The following is a 13,765-nucleotide window of genomic DNA, read 5'->3' as shown; positions in this document are numbered from 1 at the left end:
GTGAAGCAGCCTTGCTAACTGTCTTCTCTCTTTGTTATATATTTGTATTTCCAGAGAGAATGTCTTTCACACTTGTATACCCAGCTCACTTCCGCTACCGTTACTCCTCCAAAGCCTCCATCTCAGACTTAGTAGGAAACACGGCACAGTTCTGACAGTAGAGAAGTACGTAATGACCTTTGTCTCACTCATAGACTTGTTCTATCAGCAGCTTCCGTGATCTCGCCGGGAATCCGCCTTGGGGTTCAAGAATTAAGCGCTGAGGAATGCTGACCGAGTATAAGCTATCTGAACTGCTGTCTAAAGTCACAAGTATTGTGAAACCGTTGGACAAGGATTCACTGTATGCTTAAAGGAACCCCTAACAGTAACTGGGGGCCCACATTCCACCGCTGAAACTGGAAAGACTGGTGGCTTAGAAACAAACAAGCAGAGGCACCGTTAGCAGAAATGATGTAGTATTTATTTAGAGAGAGACGGATATGTTCCCGTGTTATTTAGTCATACTAGAGAGCCAACCTAGCTTGAATAACGAAGGCATGGACGCGTCTTCTTCCTCACTGACCAGCTGTCGGAACAAGGAGCCAGGCTGCGTTGGGTCACCTGCTCGGGAGAGTGCCGGGGAGACAACCTGCCATGCATGTAGAGGAAAGTGCCTTAGAGTCTACCCAGACCCTCCTGCCTGCTCACACCCGCCACGGCACGTGGAGTCCGCACGGCACACACAAGCAGATCTCAGAAGCACGGACAGCTCTAGTCAGGGGACTCTGCCCTTTGTCAACACTGGCAAAAGACATAGGGGACAAGATGAGATCTTCTTATGGGACAGAACTAACATCTGAAGATGAGGACTATCCTAGGAAAAGGGTAAACATAGGTACCTCCTTTCCGCGGTCTGACCCTCTCCTACGGACAGAACGTACAGGTCAGTTACTTGAAGTAGAGATTCAGAGTCCCAGCCTGCGGAGGGGAGGGCCTGTGCGGGAGCTGTGCTTTTCACTGCCGCCTCCCATGGTGCACAACCAGAGGTTTAAGAATTTTGGTCTTACTGGGTTTGATGGCAGGGAAGGTGGAAAGGACACATTGCTAATATTTTGTCCACCAAGAAAGCAAACAGAACTAAATGCTGTAAGGAGACAAGCTGTTGGGGCTCAAGCACACACGTACACAACACAACTCAGAAATACCCAGGAGGACTCCTGCGGGCTTAATGGATGGCAGTCGACTGAAATAAAACGTGTATTAACAAGAAAATGTCAAACTTGAGGAAGCAAATTCCCTTTTATTTCCCACCCAACTGCAAGAAATGGAAGATGAAACCACCACCAGAACAAAAGTTTTTTTTCCAAACAAGTACAATCGTCGTGCTGGGTTAAGTGGTTAACTCTTCCACCCTACGAATAACAAGAAATAGTCTCCGTCCTGTCCTGCTTGTTTTCTACAGCCTTGGCAGCCTGAGATAACGTTTCTATTATGAGGCTACTGGATAGTGTAAATGGGCATCTTCTAAAACTCCTCTCAGCTCAAGCTAGTGAAACCTTGTACTTCTATATTGCGCCGCCATTAAAAGCAGCATTAGTGCATTTTGTCATTTGGTTCTTTATCGGTTATTTAAAGGGGAGCTAATTGGGTGGTCTGGTGGCAGACGGGGACAGGATCCATCCGGGTGCACCCCCTGCTCTCTGCACTAACCTGGGCTTTTGTTTCGATGCTTCTGCTGGTTGATTTGGCCTTTCGGGTAGTTGTCATGCTCAGGGGAAGAAGTCCAAACCTCCAAGACCAGATGAAGAGTGTTAGTGGCATGAACAGGAAGCTCCGGGGCCCAGCAAAAGCATCTTAGAATCCTTACCTGATCTGACTCGACGCCAGGGGCAGTATGTTATGGGGTTCTTGGGAGTTGAATGTGCAGCTTCTGGGGGTGAAATGATTCTCTGTTCCAGTGACCAATCCAAATAGAACCTGGCAGACAGGAAACAGGGCACAGTGACAGGCTGGGTTTGTCCCTGTCAGGTTAAAAGTGAAAATCCGTTTACTTGTTTCTCACCATCCTTTGGGCTAATGTTCCTTGCAGCGTGTTTATGCTTCAGAATTACCTTTTTCACTGCCCACAGGTCAGAATCTCAGAGTCACGGCGCTCTTTTGTTTTATTCCTCTTTCTGAGGCCTTGATAAAACCTTAATCCATTAATCATCCTTATCTACAACTAGAGGGGTGCGATCACGGTTGCCTCCGGAGTGAGATTTTATCTAATCCTCTTTCGGCCCTTACAACTAAACTGAGCTATTTGCATCCCACCTTCCTCCCAACTGCCTCCTAGAGTATTAAGTGCTGGAGCGGGTTTACCTTGTCATTTGAGCCTGTGGCCCTGTGTTCACCCTGAGTACATTTCTCACATGACTTACAGAAGTTCGTTGCACCAGGCGATTAAGGTTGCTGTTGAGGTGTGGTGTGAAAACATCCAGGTCAAATGGGTCAATGAGTGCTTCCAGATAGTCAGCCACTTTCTCAATTCTGAAAAAGAATTATGATTATTCTCCACATTTTTTAGGTCAAAAACCAACCTTATGGCATTTCAATGCTAAAGAAACCCCAGATTTAGATTTATTCTTACTTGCTGGCTTGGTACCACTTGTCACTGCCCATGGTGCTTAAGTAATCCTCAAGAGTTTTAACCAGCTAAGATTTCTGAGTGAAGTCGTTTCCTTCCTCATGTTGTCAGGGACAGCGCCAGAGGCTCAAATTAAACCCAAGACAGGTGGACTCAGAATTCTGAGAGTGGAATGAGATTCCACCTACCACACTTGACCATGGCATTTATCCAACAGGTGGCCATTATTGATCTAGCTGGTAATGTGAGCACTTCCTGGTTAAAGCTAACAGCTACTGCACAACGAGAGGCTATCTCTTGGTGGCTTTCTGGAAAGGCGCTGTGTGCCCTCGGCAGAGGCGGCACTGGGAGAGCCCGCTGGGGTGAGCATACCTGGAGTCCTGTTTGCTGCGGCCACTTTTCACCTCCTCACCCCGGGCTGTCAGAACAATGCTGAGATAACGCAGATCATAAAGCAGCTGCAGGGCCCGATTCTGGGTCATCGGGAAGGCACCTTCTTTCTGTAAACGAATGTCCCGTCCCCACCCATGAAGGGAGAGGATTTGTTAAACAGCTTACTGTTTGGTTGAGATACAGCTTGTTGCTTCAGAAGCAGCACCTTGTATACTCAACAAGGACTGTTTGATGTCACAACAACGAGTTATATTCAAAACTTGGTCTTAAACCAAACTAAAAGCCTTCAAACAAAGGCCTCGGGTGCCGCAGACTGCCCTTTTAGAAGAAGAAAAGCTCCTTGCATGAAGGAGAGTCATTTTGAGGAAGCTCAGGAGACTTTCCGGAATTCTTTCCCAAATCAGGAGGTGGTCCTGTCTTAAATATGTCACTGATGAAATGGGAACACCCACCAAGGGCAAAACACTTCGGGGAAGGGGCAAGGGCGGTGGGGGGCTGGGGGACAGGAGCTCCCTCAGCCTCTGTGTGCCACATGCCGCCCTGGGCATGCTCACCCCCCACTCCTCCCAAGCAGTTCTCCAAGGGACCACACTTGACCCCGGAGAAACTGAGAGAGCTTCGTGATTTGCCCAAAGCTGTAGCGCGCACGTAGCAGTGCTGGGGTCGGACACCAGGCCTTTTTCCCTTCCTGCTGAACTGCCCTTTAGTGCAGACCCGCTTGACCCTCGAGAGGGGGCATGATGAACTCGCAGAGCGAGACGCCACTACCACTTAGCCGGCACTGAGGGAAGACACTTGGCATCCTTGCTGGGAACTGCCCAAACCCGAGAAAAAAACCTCAGGTTTTTATTTCTCTTTTTAGTGGGAAAAAATTCAAACACCTACCTTCACCTGTTTTCCTTCTGCAAGTTTCTCATAAGCAGCCACCACTTGGACCATACAGCTTCCTAGCATCTCCTGCAGCGTCACTTTTGGCAAAGCGTGGCCTCCAACCCGATTAATTTCCTGGCAGAGGCTAAACAGGAAGGACTGGACATACCAGGATGGCTAAGAGAACAAAGGATGTTGAGTCAGCGACTTGTGCCGACTGAGTGAGAAGTGGGTCCATATATCCTTACTAGGCTCATGCACCAGGACCTGGACCTCCCCAGGCAGCCCCTTCCAGCAGGCCAGTTAATAGATGAAAGTGACCATAGCTGTCACTGGTTTGGTGGCTGGGGGCTGACTTGGCAGGTGGCACTATGCGTTATGCTGTTTTCACTTTGGGGTGAGCAGCTCTCCAATGAGCAGAGCCCAGGCTGCACAGAAAACAATCATTAGCTGACTTCTCGAACAGTCTGCTACCTACTCGGCCCTATGTCTACTCTACCCCCGTGGTAGAAAGTTATCAACACCAGTTTGGCTCTTCCTCGGAAGCTGTATGTTGGCTGATTTTCCTGTCTTTCTCCTCTCTGCAGAGTGGGCTGTTTGGCTCGGTCCAGCCCACAGGCACTCTCCTGGGGGCACCTGCTCACCTGTATAGGGAGTCGGATTGTGGACGTGACGCTGCTGCCAGACTCTGCTTCCTCTTGGATTTCTAGCTCATCCCAGCTGGTGGCTGTGGCCAGCACTGAGCCGGCGTCATCTAAAACTAACGACTGGGTGAATCCATGAACCAAAACCTGGTAATAAAAAGCAAATATCCAATAGGCCACTTAGTTCCTTCAGAGAGTGTTTCAAACCACTTGAGTAATCTTGAGCCCAGCTTCTGCTACGTCGGTCACGTGCGGGGTGGCAAGTGGAAACGTCACTTTTCTCAGGCTAATTACCCATGTCAGCCACGGGAATTTTGTTGTAACTACCTTACAAACGTCCAGGGCCACCTCTTAAGACCCCAGGGGAGACCGTAGGGAATATGACATTCAGGTGGAAGAGCAGGAAATCTAGACCCTTGTCCAGGGAGGTCTTTCATTCTTATCAGACGGAAAGACAAAAACCCAGAGTTTGTGTCTATAAAATCTAGGCTAAACATTTGAATGGAAAAACTTTTACATTTGCGCTCTCTCACTATCGCAGAAAAGTGAAAGTAACTGCATGAAACAAGAACTGTTATTCCCTTGCTATGAAAAGACCTCCCTGAGCATGTGATGTAATGAGCACTGGGTAGTCTATGACTGATGAATCACAGACCTGTACCTCTGAAACCAGTAATACATTATATGTTAATCAACTGAATTAAAGAAAACAAATGCAAAAAAAATTAATAGACATAGACCAGAAAGATATGCCTTGTTACAACTGACATTCTCACTAGTTTGATACTTACAAGTACATAATAGAGATATAAAATAAAATAAGTTTTATTAAATTTTTCTTGGAAAAAAAAAAGACAGACAAGACAAGACCTCTCTGAGGTTGGCCAGCCTGGAACATGATGGAAAGGAGCCAGGATGGGGTTGCGCGGTGAGCACGGGCAGACTGTGTGCATGTCACTCACCTTCACAACTGCTGAGCTCCAGACTTGGTAGCCCATCACGCTCTGCTGGAGGAGGAGTTCCTTAACTTCTTGCCATTTCGCCTGCATAGGAATTATTTCCCGCGCTTTCCCCTTTCCCTGTTTTTTCAGAGCCCTGGGATCCCTTGCTGGTCTCTCGGAGCTTCCCGACTTTCCCAAGATGCACTGCTTCAGGTGGGGACACAGTTCTCCCAGAGATTGGCAGAGTCTGGCCATGAAAAGGACTGAATGCAACTTGACACCACTGAGGAGATCCTGCTGCCCCTGCACAACCTGTTCGATGCTCTGCAGCTCTGCCCGGATGTGGTCTGTGATGTGCTTGATGCACGCCACCGAGTGAGTCTGCAGCGTCTCCCGCACAGTCCCAGCATCCGCATACCTGTCAAAGGCACGGCTCTGGGCTGGCACAGGGGAGATGTCCTTGGGCAGGGATGCGTCAGCAGAGGGAAGGTAAGCCAGGAGGTCATCCAGCTTCACCTTCAGTTTAGAATCTAGGGCAGAGCAGAAGTTCTGGACACAAGGGCTAACGGCCTGTGCTTTCATGGAGAGCCCACTGGCAGCAAAATGCCCCCGGTGCGCCACGCTGACCCAGGCGGCGTCGGGAGGCAGGTCTTGGGGGCTCTCAGACCAGAGGAAAAGAGACATGTTGTGCTCAAAGTGGAGGTGCTTATTTGAAGTGGAGTTGCTGGTGTTGCCCTCAAGCTCCTGCAGGGCTGAAATGAGCAGTTCCTTAGAGCTGGTGGAGATGGAGTCAAAGCCTTCTTCTGTCAGTGTCTGAAAGGAAGCGAGAGAAGAGTTCCAGTCAAGACTCCTGTCAGGAAATCTGAAAGCAACAACCCCAAGTGGCAGTCCATCCTGGCACTCTGCGTGTTCTCCAGGATGCTCAGGAGGATAACATGGTGTTAGCAGAGAACAGAGTCGTCACTGATGGCCACAGACACGTTCCCGACCACGTGACAGAGGCCTGGTCTCTTTCTGCACCAGAGTCTGGATCTCTGCTCATGTCTAGGGCTCATTCTCCAGAAGAGCCATCCCTGGGTCAGTCAGGAGAGAAAGAGTACACTCAGGAGTGACAGAAGTCCCCCCAGACAGTCAAAAGACCATGCTAGGGTCGGCCAGAAAACAACTGGACCATGTGATCTCCTCACCTGTAATCGGTCAAGGAACAGCTGCTGCATCAGATCCTCCCAGAACAAGAGAGGCTTCTCCAGAAGCCGCTGACATATCACATCCCAGCTGTGATTGGTGGATTCATTGGTAAGTAATTCCCACATGGCATCGCGGATCCCTGCGAGACCTCTCATGCTCTTCACGTACATAAGCAGGTTGGTGATCCCATTTTTAATGTCTTCATTACACCTGCAACAAAATCATTTCTCTTGGGCCTTATTAGATTCATGGTTTTCACACCTTTATTAAGAAAAACAGGGCACCTGGGTGGCTCAGATGGTTAAGCGTCTGCCTTCAGCTCAGGTCATGATCCCAGGGTCCTGGGATCGAGTCCCACATTGGGCTCCCTGCTCAGCGGGGAGCCTGCTTCTCCCTCTGCCTCTCTCTCTCTCTGTCTCTTATGAATAAATAAATAAAATCTTAAAAAAAAAAAAAGAAAAACAGCAGCACTCCATTTGAAAACCTCTTACCTGGGTCCCAATATAAATATTTATATCTCTCAGAGTTTTTATAAATATGTATAAACAACATTTCCGGCTACGTGGGGGGGTGGGGCCTACCCTTGCCTCCCTGAGATATCTATCTGGAAGGAAGGCTAGAGCCCCCTAGAATGGCTTCAAAAACCACTGCACTAAGTAAAAGCTTAGGAGTGGCAGAACTCTTACATAGAATTTTAAATCCTGTAGGTAGTATTTTGAAAGGTGAATTCCCTCTTGGTTCTCCCACAGTGGGGGCTAACCTGCCACGAAGGCAGTGACCAGTGGCTGAGCAAGTGCCTGGCATGACCCAGTGGGCAGCAGGCAGAGCATCATCCAGAAGATGAGGCTTCTCCCTTCTTCCTCAGTGGCCCTCATTGGCCCTGGTGTGGCTACACAGGTGGTCCCTGCCCACCTCAGGAAAGTTCTGGCTACTTACATGTGGATCCATTTCTGCAGCGTGTCTTTCAGGTACTCCTGGCTGATGGGCTGTGCCAGGGTTCGGAGAGCCGGCTGGAACTGGACGATGGACGCCGGCAGGTGTTTGAACCAGCTGCAGAGTTTCATCTCCTCTTGCAGAACGCCAGCACCCTTTCCTAAGAGAAGGCCAAGTGACAAGTAATCAGGGCCATCCTTTGAAAGGCATATTAAAAAATGGACCTAGAAGCAACCTCCAAAAATCATCTGGTCTTCTCCTGGGCAGGTCAGACTGGACCCCCGAGACAGGGGGAAAAGGAAAGTATAGACTGTACGCCCATCGGGGAGCTGGCAGCTTCGTGCCAACTCTGGGCACCATGTTGGTAGAGAAGGCGAAGGACAGGGAGGAAGGGAGTGGGGGCGGGGCAGGGAGAGAAAGCAGTACTGAGCGCTGTGCGGCCCTCGACGTTGTCACAAAGTAAAAGGTGACAGTTTCCTTTTCCTCACCATCCTCCGACCAACCTGGAAGAGCCAAGGAAAGAATGAAAGACCACTCATCCTGATCGGTGAATTGTAGCTCTTCAGAGGTGACCTCCCAAGAAGGACACAGGCATCTGTGGGGCGACTCTGGGAGGCCCATTCACCGTGTTCTGTGCGTGAGCACCCTCCGGAGCTTGAAACACAGCGGTCCTTCTAAGGTCGCTTGCACTTGTTGTCCAGAGCCATGACACATTAGCCTGTACTCACCTTTCACGAGGGGGTAAAGCATTAAGTGGAAGCACCTAGAAGAAAGCCAGGGCATAAGGGAGTGGCACCCTCGTTGAAAGATAAATAAGCCCAAGAAGGGGCTACATAGGGGCACCTGGGTGGCTCAGTCGTTAGGTGTCTGCCTTCGGCTCAGGTCATGATCCCAGGGTCCTGGGATTGAGCCCCACACTGGGCTCCCACTACCCTGCTTGTGTTCCCTCTCTCGCTGTGTCTCTGTCAAATAAATAAATAAAATCTTAAAAAAAGAAAAAGAAAAGGCTACATCATACATCTCTCTCTCTGAAAATGACCAGGTGGCTGTCCCCACGTTCTACCTGTTTCTCTTCTACCTTTGGGACTGTGTCTCCGCTTGACCCCTGAGTTCTGGAGTCCCCTGAGGCACAGTCCTCTGCCATCCTCTCTTCTTCCTGACGATGTCCCCCATCCCCATGGCTTCAGACAACAGCCACATGCACAGATGTGTGTCTCCAGCCAGACCTCTCACTGCTCTGTTCTGGACCCACAGTCACCTGCCCACTCCACATTCCCGTTCCAAGGGCTCAATCATCTCCAAAGCAGTATTTTCAAGAGCGAACTCATTATCAGCCCTTTCAAACCAGCTGCTTTTCTAGTAAACCTGGACACCTCCTTCCTGTACCCTCCCCACCAATACCAAATCCCCTGCTAAACAGATGTCCAAGTTGTCCAGTTAGCCCCCATCGTCTGCCACCTACGTCATGATGACAGCCTCCCAAGTGAGCTCTCAGCATCCACTCCAGACCCCATGAAGATCCACTGCCAGATAAAAGCCAATGGTATTTAATTCCAATTAGGATAAATGCTATTAAATAAAAGCACAGGATGTATGGGGACATATAACAGAAGGACGAACAAGCCTGGAAGGTCCTAGAAGACTATCCATTGTTCTCTGGATAAAGTCCAAACTCCCTAGCCTGGTCCGCACAGCTCTACATTATCTGGTCACATCCAACAGACTGGCCATATCTCTTCTCATGCTGCTCTTCCTCCACCCAATACCCCTTAGCCTCACCTGCTTGCTTTTAGTTTCTCAAATATACTAACATCTTCCTTGCCTCAAGACCTTTGCACATCCCATCCCCTTTGCCTGGAACTCTTTTCCTTGCCTTCCTCACCTGCCTAACTCTTACCGAACTTTCAGGTTTCAGTTTAAATATCATTCTCCAGGGAAAGCCTCACTGGTGAGGTCTCTCCTTTCAATGCTCCCAAGTCAACCTGTACTTTGCCTTTATAGTAGTTGCCACTGTTGTTTTTCAATAGATATGTATGTATTTGTGAGTTCAGTATTTGTCTCTGCCCTTAGACCGTGACCTCCACGAAGGTGGGGTCCCTATTTGTCCAGGGCACTGCTGTATCCCCAGAGACCAGCACAATAGCAGGCAGGTGGCAGGTGCTCAGTAAATAACAGCTGAATAACCTGAAAGTAAGAAAGGCTGGCTAAGAGCTCACCGGTAGGATGCTGGCCTGTGATGGTCTCCAGAGTTGAGAAGAGCAAGCCACACGGCAGGGATGGATCTGGCAGCTGACCTTCTGGTAAAGTGTAGAAAAGAGCATGAGCTTGGTTCAAAGTGGTGGCTAGCAGCTCCACTAATGAGCAAACCTGGGCCTTGATGCTGGCACCTACGAGAAGAAACCATCCTCCTGTAAACAGTTTCCTTTAGTAAAGTCAGAAACAAGAGAACACTCTAGGTGCTTCAGTCTCCCTCGGCTCCCCCTTCTCCATTCTCTTAAGGACCATATTTTGGAAAGAAGCCAAACCTACCATGGTGCGGCTGGTCGAGAAGTTTCTGAATAGCTGCCTTTCTGGCCAACAGGAAGTCTGTTAGGGCTTGGCGAGGAGAACTCTCTTCTAAGAGCATTATGGAGCACAGGGCCTCCGCTACAGCTTGGTCAGACACGGCTTGGCCTTTGAGCAGCATCTTACTTTCATGCAGAATAGTTGACCTAGAAAGACGATGACAAAGAGCAACGGGGAATTTTTTAACATCTTGGGAAGAAGAACCCTGGTACATCAGGATAAAAGACACATTCCGTAAACCGGTCAGGGTGAAGCGCAGCCATCCCTAGAGCAGATCTTTATGCTGGATCTACGTACCGGAAGTGGCTGGCTGCTGTGACCTGCCGGATGAGTATGGGGAATCGTGAGAGGACGGGGCTGAAGCGGGAACTAGAAGAATCCAGCTGGAGCAGGTTGTGAAGGTGGCAGCAGAGCAGGTAGAGCTGTGTGGCGTGCAGATACTGGGAGGCCTCCATCGAGCTCCAGATCTTCTCGGGAATTTCTAAGAGTAGCTTGATCTGGGCAGCCATGCTGTAGAACTTCTCCTGGGATGGCTGCTGGGGCTGCAGGGAAAGGCACGGAACGAACGCAGAACCACTGCAAGCTCAGTGTCTGGCAGGCTTGGGGAGAAATGTGGGGGTACTGCAGGGTACAAAGCTTTTATTATGCCCGATTTGATGCCACTTGGCAAGGTTTCCAAGTTAGGTGTAGTGGGATGCCTGGAGTCAGGAATGCTGGACAGCCCCACTGGATTGTCCTCCCAGTCATATGGAGACGCAAACTTAATTTGGTCATCTCAGTCTGGTTATCTATGACCCTCGAGATGTCTCCACAGCATGGAGCCCTACGGACCACCACTCAAGTGAGCTTTCTCCTTCCCTGTTCTGATGTTCAGCATCCCTACATTTGCACCTGCTTCTTTGAGTGCCTGATAGACTTCTTTGTTACTCGTCCATCAGATCTTCATCTGGTGCCGTCCTCACGCCTCTCCCCATCTCAGTCCACCCTCCTACTCCCAGACTCCTACCCTCCAGCATCACCTCTTAGCAGAACACCACTCCCACCTCTTTTTTAGTCCTCACCACTCCCGAGTCCCACTGGAGCCTTTTCTGCTGTTGCCCTGCTAAGCTTCTCTGCCATTCCATAATCAGTATGTTCAAAACTAAATTCATCTCCCTACCAAAAATTTTAGTCATCTGACCTCTATATGTATCTTAGCATACCACCACTCTGCTCCCAAGTTCCCAGGAGATTCATATCCTTCCCATGGTTCTGATCTGGAGACATGAGGATGGGGAAGAAGGGTACTACAGGTGTCTAGTGGGTTGAGGCCAGGGATGCTTATAAACATCCTATAATGCACAGGGCAGTCTCTACAACAAAGAATGATCCAGCCCCAAATGTCAAAAGCACCAAGGTTGAGAACTCCTGCTTTAATTAAACTGATTACCTGTTTTTAATTGTCTTTTCATACTCCAGATCCATATTCCAAATCTCATCTGTCATGAAGGCCCCTCCTTACTGAGAAGGACTCAAGCCTGAAGTGACTTCCTTCAGAAATCTTATGGTAAATGTACGTAAGTATTTTGGAATCAATCACACATTATCCTAAAATGCTTTCTACTGTTATTCTGAATTCACATTTTTCTCATCAACTTTCCATGGATTTAATTCCTTGACTAGACTGTAAGCTCCTTCAGAGCAGGAATTCGGGGGCTTCTGTTTCTTTGTGCCTGAACACACAGAGGGCACTCAAATTTTTGTGGGTCTGAACTGAGAATAAATCAGATATAACGAGTATAAAAAATACATACATTTCTAAAGTCAGGAATGGTACAAGTTAGCTTTTTAATAAACCATGAAGCAAGACTCAGTTATAGGAAAGGCTGGCCACCTAGGAGGAGGCAGGTATAAATGCACAGCTTACAGAGGAGAGGGATGAGGTCTCTCATTTCAAAAAGTATTTCCAATCTTCTGTGGTTGTGTTGTGTGAGCCCTGCCTACTAATCCCGATTCTTCTAAAACACAGGTTATTAAAAAGTTACAAACGGGAGCTAAATTGTACTTTTGCAAGTTCTTCCATGTCCTATAAGGTTCTTCCCCGGGGTCGTTAAGAACAAGTTCCAGGTTTACCTTTCTCATCCTCCCTACCCGTTCACTTAGTTATCCCCTTCTTTAGGAATGCAAAATGCCGCTCCAGTATTAGGATGTATTTAGGGCTGAATCCTTCCACACCAGGTCTAATCATTAGGGTTTGGAGGAAAAAAACAGGATAACTTGATTAGAATAACCTTAGTTGCCTAAAATGAAACTGTTCCGCTATTGAAAGAAGGGGGCTTGATGGCTGGTACTGTCATTCAACAACTCCACCAAAGGTAGAAGAGCTCTTTGGGTTTGTGGAGGTTATTCTTGGGACTGGCGCGGGGAAAAGACTGGGATGAGGAATGAACGATATGAGGGGAAGGTGTTAAAATAAGGGAGAAATGTGTTCTAAGAATGTCAGAAAACGTTATACAGGCAACGAGCCGAACTGTCTAGCGAGAGACCCCCGGCGTTTTCATCTAAACTTAGGAGAGCCCAGCGAAGCCACGAGAGAGGTGAGGGAGTCAGGGCCCGGAAGTCAGGGAAGGCTCCTGAAGGGAGCTGCTGAACGACGGGTCAGCAGCCAGCGAAAGGACCGCCGGCGCCCTCCCCCGAGGAAGGGAGTCCAGAAATTGGCGGCAGGCTCTTCCCTGAGGCAGGTGAGGCTCGCGCCGGGGGGCGAGGACTGACCGGCGGCCGCGGGAGGGCCGGGGGCGGGTCCCACCGGGGGTGGGGCGGGACCGGGAGTGCGGGGCTGACCTGCGGGTCCCGTGGCGGCCAGGGGGCGGCCGAGCCGGCGAGGCGGAGCCGGGCGCAGTACTGGTCGGTGGCCTTCACGGCGTCCACCAGCCCCTCGGCGCAGCGGCGCATCTGGCCGATGGTGTCGGCCGCCTCGATCAGGTCGCGGTACCGCTCGCCCACCATTTGCCGCAGCTCCTCTTTCTTGTGCTCGATCTCGGCCCGAACCTGGCGCTCCAACCCGCGGATTTCCTCCGCTCCATGTGTCTCGAAAAGCGCCCCGGGGTCGCGCAGATCCAGCCGCTTCAGCGCGGGGGAGGCGGCCGTGGCTGCCATGCTGGACCCGTCAGGGTCCCGACGGGTCACTTCCGCCCGGAGGCCCGCCCGGCGGCCATGTTGGGGGGCGGGGCCACTTCCGCCCCGCTGCCGGCCATGCTTGTTCGGGGCTCATCCGGGCGGCCCAGGGGCGGGGCCGGGATGGGATGGGCGGTGGTTTTGTTGTTGCTGTTGTTGTTGTTGTTTTTTAAACTCAGGCGGGGCGGGTGGGGTAGATCGCTGGGGTTGGCGGTCTGCGCGCGCAGCGTCGCGGGTATCCAAAGTCCCGCCCAGTGCAGGTGCAGCCTCGCGGCGTCCGAGCTCTGCGCCCGCGGTGCGACTGCGCCGTCTGCTCGGGACGCCCGAGGGCCCCGCACGGCTGGACCACTTCGCTCGTTGCGGCGCCTGCTGGCACCGGGCGTGCAGCCTTCTGTGGCATCGTTGTTATCGTTGTTTTCTGGGCCCATGACCGAATGCGGTGCCCGGGGTGGAGTTGGGGTCCGTTCGTG

General features: G+C 50.4%; 1 protein-coding gene across 2 annotated transcripts; it reads right to left on the bottom strand.

The window, feature by feature from the left end:
- Window positions 1-441: 441 nt before the first annotated feature.
- Window positions 442-13,287, bottom strand: COG1 (component of oligomeric golgi complex 1). 2 transcript variants are annotated; one of them, XM_021678532.2, is made up of 14 exons: window positions 12,963-13,287; window positions 10,440-10,684; window positions 10,107-10,288; window positions 9,794-9,964; window positions 7,581-7,737; window positions 6,644-6,854; window positions 5,478-6,269; window positions 4,516-4,662; window positions 3,887-4,048; window positions 2,981-3,108; window positions 2,403-2,511; window positions 1,850-1,959; window positions 1,693-1,771; window positions 442-631 (listed from the first exon to the last, which is right to left on the bottom strand). In XM_021678532.2, the coding sequence occupies exons 1-14, from the start codon at window positions 13,275-13,277 to the stop codon at window positions 494-496; spliced, it is 2,946 nt and encodes a 981-aa protein (XP_021534207.1). In that variant the 5' UTR covers window positions 13,278-13,287; the 3' UTR covers window positions 442-493. The 2 variants fall into 2 exon arrangements, with proteins under 2 accessions (XP_021534207.1, XP_044777716.1); XM_044921781.1 differs by lacking the exons at window positions 442-631; window positions 1,693-1,771; window positions 1,850-1,959; window positions 2,403-2,511 and having other exon boundaries at window positions 2,992-3,134.
- Between the last annotated feature and the right edge of the window lie 478 nt (window positions 13,288-13,765).

Source organism: Neomonachus schauinslandi, chromosome 15 (assembly GCF_002201575.2).
Source record: "Neomonachus schauinslandi chromosome 15, ASM220157v2, whole genome shotgun sequence".
Lineage (NCBI taxonomy): Eukaryota > Metazoa > Chordata > Mammalia > Carnivora > Phocidae > Neomonachus > Neomonachus schauinslandi.
This window is presented reverse-complemented; position numbering and strand designations above follow the sequence as displayed.